The 12,466-nt window shown below is 46.7% G+C and overlaps 1 protein-coding gene across 7 annotated transcripts in view; it reads left to right on the top strand.

Moving 5' to 3' along the window:
• Window positions 1-12,466, top strand: part of CEMIP (cell migration inducing hyaluronidase 1) — a 169,699-nt gene that overhangs the window by 145,358 nt on the left and 11,875 nt on the right. For all 7 annotated transcript variants that reach the window (XR_013833212.1, XM_079954188.1, XM_079954187.1 and 4 more), the window contains exons 16-22: window positions 329-457; window positions 1,408-1,493; window positions 5,668-5,799; window positions 8,476-8,511; window positions 8,621-8,776; window positions 10,179-10,359; window positions 12,136-12,351. Coding sequence is in view for 6 of the 7 variants with exons in the window: in XM_079954188.1 (XP_079810314.1) it covers window positions 329-457; window positions 1,408-1,493; window positions 5,668-5,799; window positions 8,476-8,511; window positions 8,621-8,776; window positions 10,179-10,359; window positions 12,136-12,351 (936 nt within the window). In the remaining variant the exon portion in view is untranslated. The remainder of the gene's footprint in view (window positions 1-328; window positions 458-1,407; window positions 1,494-5,667; window positions 5,800-8,475; window positions 8,512-8,620; window positions 8,777-10,178; window positions 10,360-12,135; window positions 12,352-12,466) is intronic.

The following is a 12,466-nucleotide window of genomic DNA, read 5'->3' as shown; positions in this document are numbered from 1 at the left end:
CCAGAGTCGGCCACGACTGGACCTAATGGTCAGGGGTCCCTTTACCCTTTACCTTTCCCATCACTGTTCTGGGTCATCCTCCCCAACCTTTAAGTGCAGATTTGGGGAGGCCGTGGGACACACACAGGGAAAGGAGGGGGCAAGTTCCCTGGCAGAAGTAACAGTCCTTGTGCTGGCAGAACGAGTGTTTCCCAAAACGAATGGTTGTACTTAGTTCCCTCCACACGCCCCGCGCCACCAACGTGCAGGCTTCTGCTTTTCACTGTTTTTAATATCTCACGTATCCCAAGTCTGGCATAGGCTGAATCTGTTGTGTTCTCTCTTGCAGGAAACCGGGTTTTGGTTTGTTTTGCATCACGTACCGACGGGACTCTCTGCAGGAATGTATCCCCCTGGCTACTCTGAGCACATTCCAATGGGGACGTTCTATAACAATCGGGCACATTCAAACTATCGAGTGAGCACACATGCAATTGGAAATTAAGTTCCTATCTTCTTTTTCCAAATGCTGTCCTCCCCCCCCCCTTTCCAATCTCAGTGTCAAGGCATTATTGGCCACCATTCTGCTTCCATAATATCAACAGCATACGTTGTCTCCCTGCCCTACTCCAAGCATTTTTATCCACAAATGCTGTTTTTAGTTAGCTCCAACTTTTGGCTCTAGATGGAGGAGAGTGATGGATAAAGAGGCCTTTTTCTCTTTTAATTCCCAGCTGATTGTTGCACGTTGTTGTCTGTATCTGTAAGTTTCACTAAATAGGCATGCACACACAAACATGTACTGTTTCTCAAATGCCAAGATCTGTTGAAGCAGCAACCAACGTTTGTGACACATAATGAGTACTGCACTCAGGACCCAAACTAGACAAGGTGTTAAATGCATTAATGTATTTCATGTGTCCAGTAGCTGGATGCCCTCAGGGCTGTTTAGGAGGAGGGGAGGGGGGTGAAACTAGACGTGTCGAGAAAAAATTATTCATTTAATGTGTTGTGTTGTTTGGCCTTTGGGGTGAACAGGGAACGAGTAGGTGCTGAAACAATTATTCAGTCTTCTTAAAAAAGGCACATAGTAGGTCTTGTAGGGGGCTTGGCCTGGGGAATAGTCTCAAGGGGCAAATAGAGAGCCTGGAAAGACCACATTTGGACCCTGGGCCAGAAGCTCCTCACCTCTGCTCTCTAACATAGCTTGTTCTTATGGAGAGCTGGTAAACATTCAAACCCTCAGGTGCATTAAAACAAAATGATGGTACAATCTGGTTGTGCCAGGCAATGTTCCAAATTCTTTTGCTGGTGTAAAGCGAATGCATTGAAAGTACGTGCATCTATGTATGTAAGTTTGCATGCTTATATATTTCCCTCCTAAGGATTTGGCTGACAGAATCCCTCCCTCCTTCCCTTCTTTTCCAGGCTGGAATGATCATTGACAATGGAGTTAAAACGACGCCAGCGTCTGCCAAGGACAAAAGGCCCATCCTGACTCTGATCGCGGGGAGGTAATCTGATTTTGATTGGTTTTATTTGGAAAGTAGAGTCCTCTTTTTGCAGCTCAGGCTGGGTAATGAATGCTGATCATAACCGTCATAACCTTTTAATTGTTTGGGGGATACGTATGTGTCTGTGTGGAAGGGGGAGATTTTCAACAGATCCACATACATTCAGCCACATCTTAAGCATGTGATTTCCCCCAAGGAATTCTGGGTACTTTATTAGTTCCCAGGATTCTTTGGGGGAAAGTTGTGTCCTTTAAATGCATGGTAGGGACCTGCTGTTAACTTTCCTTCAGCCAAGTCCCTTCTCCCAGCAGGATTTAACACCAGTCTTTTTAAGTCCTTACCTTGTTCCCCTGCCGTACCTACATCATATTCTCTTCTAGTCCTCAGTGTTAAACCTCTCCCTGCTGATTTACTTTTGAATTTACACTCCGCACTTTCAATTTTTTTTAAATACAGCAAGGCGGAGTACAACATATAAGGATAAAATCAACAAAAGAGCCATAGAAATATCAATAAAATAAAAGTTATTTCTGCTCAGTATTATTTTATTGCTTAAGTTATTAAAGCAGAAGTTAAGTCAACCCCTCCTCCTGCCAGCCTATAAATGACAATACAATAAAGCAGCTTTACAAACTAAGGTTTCCTGGAAATGCAGCTCATCCCCCTGGAAGATATCCATGCCAATGGTGTTTTTATTTAATGATTTGTATTATAAGTCTGGAATGTATTGCTGATATCTCTACCCCCCTAAATATTTCATATCTGTTTTCTGAGTCAGACCTTTGGTCTGTTTCGGTCATTGCTTCCCACACTGGCTGGCAGCAGCTCTCTGGGGTTTCAAGCGGGGCACATTCACAGCCCTACCTAGAGATGCTGGGAATTGAAGCTGGCACCTTCGGGATGCTGAGGATGCTCTGCGCCTGAGAACTGGCTTTTCTACTCCACCCTTTTGTATCATGGGTTCAGAGTATTCACAGAATCATAGAGTCGGAAGGGACCCTGAGGATCATCTAGTCCAACCCTCTGCAATGCAACTGTCCCATATGGGGATTGAACCTGCAACCTTGGCCTTATCAGCACCCCGTTTTAACCAACTGAGCTAGTCGTCATGATTCCTTTAGCATCAGTAGCATAATAATAATAATAATAATAATAATAATAATAATAATAATAATAATTTATTATTTATACCCCGCCCATCTGGCTGAGTTTCCCCAGCCACTCTGGGTGGCTCCCAATCAAGTGTTAAATATTAAAAACTTCCCTGAACAGGGCTGCCTTCAGATGTCTTTTAACGATAGGATAGCTGCTTATTTCCTTGACATCTGAAGGGAGGGTGTTCCACAGGGTGGGCACCACTACTGAGAAGGCCCTCTGCCTGGTTCCCTGTAACCTCACTTCTCGCAATGAGGGAACCGCCAGAAGGCCCTCGGCGCTGGATCTCAGTGTCTGGGCTGGACGATGGGGGTGGAGACGCTCCTTCAGGTCTACTGGGCCGAGGCCGTTTAGCTTAAGCTTTTGAAGTCCATAAATTGAAACACCTCACCTTAATTTGGATAATCATCTTGCTTACCCTGACTCATTTCTAGCAGGGAAGGTTATTTGGGACTAGCTCCATATTTGCATCAGCATGTAGCTTCAACTTAGGCAAGGAAAGCCTATTAATCAGGGAATTGCTCTCCCCAGCTGCAAAGGCTGCAATCTGATTGCAGTAAGCCTGCCAAAATAAGGTTAATTTTCTGGAACTCTGCAGGTTCCCCTTTCCCAGTTTAGCTCAAGAGGTTGGTTTATTAAGTGAAGCAAAGGGGCTTTCTGGATATCTGTCAGCAAACGGAGCAAATCTGTTCTGCCTGCCTTGCTGAGTCATGAATTCTTTACTCTTTAGCGTTATCTGTACTTAACACTATTAATCCATCGTGTTTGTCCTAGCTGCATTGTGATCCACAGAGGACAACCCCTTTCTGAGCCAGTGTGGTGTAGTGGTTAAGAGTGATGGACTCATAATCTGGTGAACCAGTGGCGTAGCGTGGGGGGTGCAGGGTGGGCCGGGCGCACCGGGCGCAACATCTGGGGATTAGGGTTAGGGGGCGCAAATCCATGGGTTAGGGGGCGCAAATCCATGGGTTAGGGGGCGCAAATTACTTGCCTTGCCCTGGGTACTGACAACCCATGCTACGCCACTGTGGTGAACTGGGTTCGCTTCCCCGCTCCTCCACATGCAGCTGCTGGGTGATCTTGGGCTAGTCACACTTCTCTGAAGTCTCTCAGCCCCACTCACCTCACAGAGTGTTTGTTCTGGGGGAGGAAGGGAAAGGAGAATGTTAGCCGCTTTGAGACTACTTCGGGTAGTGATAAAGCGGGATATCAAATCCAAACTCCTCTTCTTCTTCTTCTTCTTCTTCTTCTTCTTCTTCTTCTTCTTCTTCTTCTTCTTTCACTACAGCCCAAGGCAGCTGACACTCTGGGGACAGAAAGGAATAGATGGCATCCCAGCTTTTTCCCTCCAGGGCTACCTCAAGTTTTCTTTCACCAGAGTGGCAGATGATAGGCAGCAGCTGTGTGGAAGCTCTTCTTACAACTTCCTTTTGCTGCTTCCCCCTCCAACAGCTCCTCAAAACGCAAAGAAAGTGTTTTGTGTTGCTATGGCTAAGCAGCTGTGACATGAACACGTTTTTGTAGCTTGGATAGGGAACTGCAAAAGCAAATATATTGGACCAGGTGCCCAGCCCGGGAGTCATTCTGGACTCACAGCTGTCCATGGAGGTGCAGGTTAATTCTGTGTCCAGGACAGCTGTCGACCAGCTCCACCTGGTATGCAGGCTGAGACCCTACCTGCCCACTTACTATCTCACCAGAGTGTTGCATGCTCTAGTTATCTCTCGCTTGGACTACTGCAATGTGCTCTATGTGGGGCTACCTTTGAAGGTGACCTGGAAACTGCAACTAATCCAGAATGCGGCAGCTAGACTGGTGACTGGGAGCGGCCGCCAAGACCACATAACACTGATCTTGAAAGACCTGCATTGGCTCCCAGTACATTTCCGGGCACAATTCAAAGTGTTGGTGCTGACCTTTAAAGCCTCAGTCCAGTATACCTGAAGGAGCATCTCCACCCCCATCGTTCAACCGGGACACTGAGGTCCAGTGCCAAGGGCCTTCTGGCGGTTCCCTTGCTGTGAGAAGCCAAGTTACAGGGAATGAGGCAGAGGGCCTTCTTGGTAGTGGCACCCGCCCTGTGGAATGCCCTCCCACCAGATGTCAAAGAGATAAACAACTACCAGACTTTTAGAAGACATCTGAAGGCAGCCCTGTTTAGGGAAGCTTTTAATGTTTGACACACTATTGTATTTTAATATTTTGTTGGAAGCCACCCAGAGTGGTTGGGGAAACCCAGCCAGATGGGTGGGGTATAAATAATAATAAATTATTATTATTATTATTATTATTATTATTATTATTCAGGAAAGCCTCGTTTGTTTGGAGCAGACAGGCTTTTCTTTTCCTCTGATGTTCAGTTGTAGAATTTGACTAAACCTGAAAGTAGCCTAACTTGGTGGGCTGCATCTTTCTGTAGGTCCCTATCTGGTCCTTGCCGCCTCTGAGTGGACAAGCAATGCATACCCTCCAACATTTCTCCAATGAAAACAGGAACGTCTTACATAATAATTCTAATATTTATACCGCGCCCATCTGACTGGGTCGCCCCAGCCACTCTGGGCAGCTTCCAAAATACATTTAAAAACATAATAAAACATTAAATGTTTTTAAAAAACCTTTCCTACACAGGACTGCCTTCAGATGTCTCCTAAAGGTTGTCTAGATACTGATCTCCTTGGCTTGGGGAGGTTGCATAACTCCAACATTTACCCTCCAACATTTCTCTGATGAAAGTAGGGACATCCTAAGGAAAAGCGGGACATTCCAGGATTAAATCAGAACCTGGACAGCGTCTATAAATCTGGAACTGTCCCTGGAAAACAGGGGCACTTGGAGGGTCTGGGAATGTCACAGGGGCGACATGGGACCTCCTGTGGTGAACATTGGTCTGTAAATATTGGAAATAAATATGCAGCATGGCCATAGAAGCACCCCATGTTAGCAGCTCTGAAATCTCTTGAGGGCTGGTGCTCTCCATGTTGCTGATGGCGTTTCCTTCCACCTGTTGCAATTCCAGATACAGCCCGCATAAGGATGCTGACCCTCTGAAGCCCAGAGAACCTGCTCTCATCCGACACTTCATTGCTTACAAGAACCAGGACCACGGCGCCTGGCTGAGGGGAGGAGATGTGTGGCTGGACGACTGCCAGTGAGTGTGGCCTCAGTTCAACCCTCCAGAGTTCAGCTGGCTGTTTATGGCGAGCAGAGGGCTGTGTGGCTAGGACTGTGTTTCTTGTTTATAACGCTCCACATCTTTTATCCGGTGGAGATGAATGCAAAGAAAGGGAACCAGGAAGAAAGCAAACCAAGCTTGCTGTTTTGCAGAAACAAACCCCTGAGCACGAGAGTTGTCGAGTTGTTTGTGTGCATACGTGTGTGATCGAGACCCGTTACAATGAGCTGCGGCAGAAAAGGGACTTTAAATAAACCTTTTCTGGTTGAGCCTGAAATAAAATATAAGCAGCTGCGCCAATGGTTTTGTTTTATGTGGTAGCCTGTTATTGCCAAAAATTCCAGTGCCAGGGAGGTAAGACATAAGACAGTGCAGCTTGGAGAAGGGTTGTGTAAATAACAGGCGGTTGGAGAGTCTGGAAATGGGAGCAGACGCTTCCTGTCTTCTCCTTCTCCAAGACAAGATTGTCAGGTTGTGCCCTGCAAATCTTACCTGTCTGTTGCATGGCTGCAAAGTGCCCCCCATTCACAAAGAAAACCTTTAAGAGCTTAGGATCCTTCCTTATACTGGATCAGACCATTGATCCATCTAGCTCAGCACTTGTTTCCACTGGTAGGCAGTGGCAGTTCAGGGTTTCCTGCAAAGGATCACCCCAGCCATAGTTGGAGATGGCAGGACTTGAACCCAGGGCCTTCTGCTATGGCCCTTCTTCAGTTAACCTCCTTGCCTTTCTCTGCCTCCGTCCCTTATGCCCCTTGTTCCTTTGCTACCTGCTGCAGAGTCATATCAAAGCCATACTTATTCTAAGAGGCAGGAAGCTGCAACTTTCCGCGACTTCTGCCATTGTGGAAATGGAGGGGAACCTAAAGCAGGGGCAGGGAACCTGTGGCGCTCTCAGATGTTGGCAGACCACAAATCCCATCGTCCCCGACCATTGGCAACGCTGGTTGAGGCTGATGTGGAGGTGGGGGGGGGGCGAAGGGCTGCAGGTTCTCAGTGTTAAAAGAGACGAGGAAGCTCTCCTGGTTGCAACCTGGCTACTCGGAGAGATGACCAGTCACATCCCTGAAGGCTTTCATTAATTTCCCCTGCAGTAATGTGCAGGGCAAGGCAGGTTTTGTGGAAAGGGAGCCACTGAGACACTGCTCTCCAACAAATTCAATTTATATGGTAGAACCCCAAAGTTTGGGGGCCTGCACCATGGCGGCCAGTGCCCACAGGGACTGGTAGCACGGAAAGCAGGGGCAACAGCCGCCATTGCTGCAGGGAGTGGGCAGTGCCAGCTAATTCTGACAGAGCAATGGCGCATGTCACTCAAGAGACAGATGCTTAACACTTGTCTCTCTATGCAGCTTTGATTTCACGCTGCTGTTTGCAGGTGAGAACCGTACCTGGGCATTTCCTTGCTCTGGACTCAATACCGATAGCTGCAAAAATTGCTTTTTGATGCATGTTGATAGCACTAAATGAATGATCCTTAACTATCACCTGCGTTTGCAGGTAACGCTAAGCCCAACCACGATCTGTAGGCAAGGTTGTTCTTAACTACAGATCGTGGTAGAAGAAGAGGCAGCTGAACCAATATCCTGGGTTCAGACAACATGCCAGGCCAAATCTAACCTAAAAAGACTTACAGGAGGAATAAAGTACGCGTTCAAGCTCCTTTCTGGAAGCCAGCATATTTGAGTGGTCCTGGTATGCCATAGTTTGGCTTTCAGTGACGACTGAACAAAGCCAGAGTACCATACAAATAAGTAAAATTTGAGAAGGGTTATCTAACACTGCAGCCACATGTGGTTGCTTCCAACTTTTTTTCTGTTTAGCTGCCTTCTCCCTGCTGCTCCAAACGTCCTCATAGCCAAGCTAATATCTCAACCCCTTCAGCAGAGCACAGAAGTATTTTCCATGTTGTTAAGTTTTTGGCAGAGTTTATTTCGGCAAAGTTCAAATCAGCCTCCAGCTCTCGTAACCTAGCGTTTTATAGACGTGGGGACCTAGCCATTTTAATATTTGTTACTGTAATATATTACACCAGAACAATATATGCTAATGTGAATTGCAACACTCGACGTCTTTCAACACTGACTAGACGGCCACGGAAGCTGCAGGAATTCTGCGCAAACGGTAGTCGTGTGACATCTCTGCCCTCTTGTGGCGTAATAGCACCAGTGAAAGCAAATCTCTTTCGCCCCTCTGCTGTGCTTTCGATAAGTCACATTTATAATTGCCCTCTGTTCAGAGACATTTCTGCAGTCTGTGGAATTGCTCCAGAGCAGAGATAGACAAATGTTTCCGTTTGTTTCTCTCAGTTTCCTATTTTTCCAGTCTTCACTTGTCTACAGTTCCACATCAGTTTTAGATTTTATATCCTCGTGAAAATTCATTAGCGTTTTAGTATGAATTTGTCCCCAATACACAATTTTTGCAAAGCCTGTTTCCCTAATATTTTTTTCATGTTGCTTTCACTGATATGTGCATTTTCAAGCACACTTTATGCATCATAAGAAAAGCAAATGCCTCTATTTCTACATAATAGATGGGGGAGAAATAACCCACATTGAAAGAAGGTGACCCAGTTTGTCATGTGTCACAGCCCAGTCTTGAACCCAAGACCCACCAGGCATCCGTTCTAAAGTTCTCTTTTCATTGCAGGTTTGCTGACAATGGCATCGGGCTCACTTTGGCCAGGTAAGTGCTCCTGGTGCTTCTACGTTTTCTGTATTTTCACTTGCATAAGATGTTAAAAGCATGATTTGACCCAAGCACTTCTGCTAACGTGCAATTCCATCCCTTCTAGTGGCGGAACGTTCCCACACGACGACGGATCAAAGCAAGAGATAAAGAACAGCCTCTTTGTAGGTGAAAGTGGAAACCCGGGGACAGAAACAATGGACAACAATGTCTGGGGACCTGGAGGCCTGGACCACAGCGGACGGACTCTTCCCATTGGCCAGTGCGTCTTCAGTTTCTGTATTTTCCATTTTGTTCAGGTTTCCAGGAGAGTATAGGGTTTGGCTTCCCCCACTCTACCCCAAATCACTGTGGATGGAGAAAATGAAAAAAGTTTTTTCCTCCCTCTCATATAACACTAAAAGTGAGACATTCAGCCAAACTGAATCTTGGTAGATTGAGGATGGACGAAAGAAAGTACCTTTGGCCAATATTCTCTTTCTGCTAGCGCAAGGGTTCTTAGGCCAGCAGACAGATGAATTTTATGTTGTGCAACAGAGGGAATCTTGTGGCGCAGAGTGCACTATTTCCCAATAGGTAAAGGTAAAGGGACCCCTGACCATTAGGTCCAGTCGTGGCCGACTCTGGGGTTGCAGCGCTCATCTCGCTTTATTGGCCGAGGGAGCCGGCGTACAGCTTCCGGGTCATGTGGCCAGCATGACTAAGCCGCTTCTGGCAAACCAGAGCAGCACACGGAAATGCCGTTTACCTTCCCACCAGAGTGGTACCTATTTATCTACTTGCACTTTGATGTGCTTTCGAACTGCTAGGTTGGCAGGAGCAGGGACCGAGCAACGGGAGCTCACCCCGTCGCGGGGATTCGAACCGCCAACCTTCTGATCGGCAAGTCCTAGGCTCTGTGGTTTAACCCACAGCGCCACCCACGTCCCTATTTCACAATAGTTACCAGCAAACTACTTGTGCATTCTCTTGTGCAACCACGTCCCACAGGCCCAAACATTTCACCAGTGGAACAAGCATTCTGCTTAGTGACTCTTAACTTTGTGTTATGTTGGATGCAACCCATCTTCTCCACCCCCTCCCCCTATTCCAGAGTTGGTATTTAGGGTTTGGCTTCATGCCCAGCAGGCTCTGGAGTGACCTGGCCAATTTAAAACCACCTCCGACAATGAGCCGCATTTTTATTTCGCGTCTTTTAATGGCTCTGTGTTTAATGTTGTATTTTGGAGCTCATTAAGTCTCTGTTTTGGGATGTTATCCCTGCAATGACTGAATGAATGAGTAATAAAGCAGCTGACCACTTAAGAGACCGGAGACCAAGCTCAAATTTTGCTTTTGATTGGCTTGCGGATATTATTCCTTTTTTTAGGTCAGTGGCCTAACTTTCCAGCAAAGCTCCTTCTAAGAATGCCAAGCAAATATGTATGATCTGCCAAGGCATGAGAGACCCCGAGTTGAACTTGTTAAGAATCACAAGGTTTTCCTCATATATAAAAAGACCTAGCAGATTATAGAAGCTAGTTTTTCCAGTGGAGTGTGAAATTGTCAGCTGAAGCTCATGTATAGCTACAATGCAATATATGTTTACAGTGGCAACTCACTGCAAGGAGATTAATAACTTCCCCTCTTTTTTCTTTTCTTTTTTTTAAAAAAATGTGCTTTAGGAATTTCCCAATTAGAGGCATTCAGTTTTACGATGGGCCCATCAATGTCCAGAACTGCACCTTCCGAAAGTTTGCCGCGTTGGAAGGCCGTCACACCAGCGCTTTGGCGTTCCGCCTCAACAATGTTTGGCAGAGCTGCCCCAACAACAACGTCACAAACGTATTCTTTGAGGACGTCCCGGTGAGTTGGCTTTCAACGCGGCCTCACCTTTGCAGGGGGGACATTTGGCAACAGAAGAATTGCATTCCATCATTGGCCACCTTCTGAGGGTCACATGGCAGTGGTGGGCGGGGCAACAGGTGCACCTCGTATTTCTGTACAGTGGGCTGTAATCTAGCCATACAAAAGTAAGAGGTTCCTAGATGTACATCTCTCCAGAAAAGCAAGAGGCCTTATTACAGTTTAAGGACACAGTCCAGCCAGGCTAAGAAACTGGAGAAATGCAAGGACTGGAGAGGGGGGTGGTCTGTGAGGAAGATGAGGCCTGTAAGAAGGTGGGGCATAAAGAGAGTCCTGAAGACCAGAAGCTGTTTGCTCCTGGGCCTGAGGTTCCCCACCCTTAGCTTAGCGAAATTATTATTATTAGTGAATTTAGTGTTACAGTCGTACCTTGGAAGTCGAACAGAATCCGTTCTAGAAGTCCGTTTGACTTCCAAAACGTTCAGAAACCAAAGCGTGGCTTCTGATTGGCTGAAGGAAGCTCCTGCAGCCAATTGGAAACCGTTGAAGCCCCGTCGGACGTTCGGGTTCCAAAGAACATTTGCAAACTGGAACACTCACTTCCAGGTCTGCAGCATTCAGGAGCCAAAACGCCTGAGTACCAAGGCGTTTGGGATCCAAGGTATGACTGTATTGCTATTACTATTATTTATTACATTACTCATTTTTTTGCCACAGCAACTCAAAATGACTTACAATATTTTAAGCAATACATACATACATACATACATAAAAACTAGCATTTTTAAAAAACCGCTACATTAAACTTCCCACCCATGCAAAAAGCCATAGATGGTGAAAAGCCAAAGGCCTTATTAAAAAGGTTTCTTTTTGCCTGGCATCTAAAGATATGTAACATTGGTGTCAGGTAAACTTCCCTGGGGAGAGCATTCGACAGGCGGGATGCCACCATTGAGAAGGGCAGTTCTCATGTTGCTGCTCGCCTGACCTTGCATGGAGAGGGCACACAAAGAAGGGTCTCAGATGACAATTGCAGGGTCTGGCTGAGTTCATGTGGGGAGAGGCTTCCTTTGAGATCTTGCACCATATAAGACTTCATAGGTCCAAGCCAGAGCTTCAAATTGGGCCTGGAAACTAATTGGTAGGATTTCAGGATGGGTAGCCCTCAAGCTTTGGGGACGCGGGTGGCACTTTGGGTTAAACCACAGAGCCTAGGACTTGCCAATCAGAAGGTCGGTGGTTCGAATCCCCGCGACGGGGTGAGCTCCCATTGCTCAGTCCCTGCTCCTGCCAACCTAGCAGTTCGAAAGCACGTCAAAGTGCAAGAAGATAAATAGGTACCGCTCCGGAGGGAAGGTAAACAGCGTTTCCGTGCGCTGCTCTGGTTTGCCAGAAGCGGCTTAGTCTTGCTGGCCACATGACCTGGAAGCTGTACGCCGGCTCCCTTGGCCAATAAAGCAAGATGAGCGCCACAACCCCAGAGTCGGTCACGACTGGACCTAATGGTCAGGGGTCCCTTTCCCTTTAGCCCTCAAGCTGTTTTGAACTCCATGATCAGTCCCAGAGTCCATGGCCAAGATTCCAAGACAACTCACACAGGGCTGCCGTGTTCTTTTCAGGGCACAAATGGACTGCAGAAAAATAGGAAGCTTCTGTGTTAAGCTCTGAACTTTTTTTGGTGGTGGTGGTGGGGGGGGGGGGAATAGCTCCAAGCTGTTACTAAGCTATCGGTTCAGAATTAATTGGTTAATGTGTCATATTTTCCCTTCTGTTCAGATAACCTCTCGAGTGTTTTTCGGAGAACCAGGACCTTGGTTCAATGGGCTGGATATGGATGGGGATAAAACATCGGTTTTCCATGATGTTGACGGCTCTGTATCTGAATATCCTGGGTCGTATCTTATAAAGGAAGATAATTGGCTGATTAGGCACCCGGACTGTATTGATGTCCCTGACTGGAGGGGTTCTATCTGTAGTGGTCGATATGCACAGGTAAGGCTGATGGGTGTGTTCAGAATTTGGATCTTGCTGGCTTACAGTTCTTTCACATTTCTGATTTCCACAGCAGATCATTGCTGTGGGGTCACTGGTCTCTTCTTCTTCCTTA

Source organism: Podarcis cretensis (genome assembly GCF_951804945.1).
Source record: "Podarcis cretensis genome assembly, chromosome: 14".
NCBI lineage: Eukaryota > Metazoa > Chordata > Lepidosauria > Squamata > Lacertidae > Podarcis > Podarcis cretensis.
Note: the sequence above shows the minus strand (reverse complement) of the source record. Positions and strands in the feature narration are given on the sequence as shown.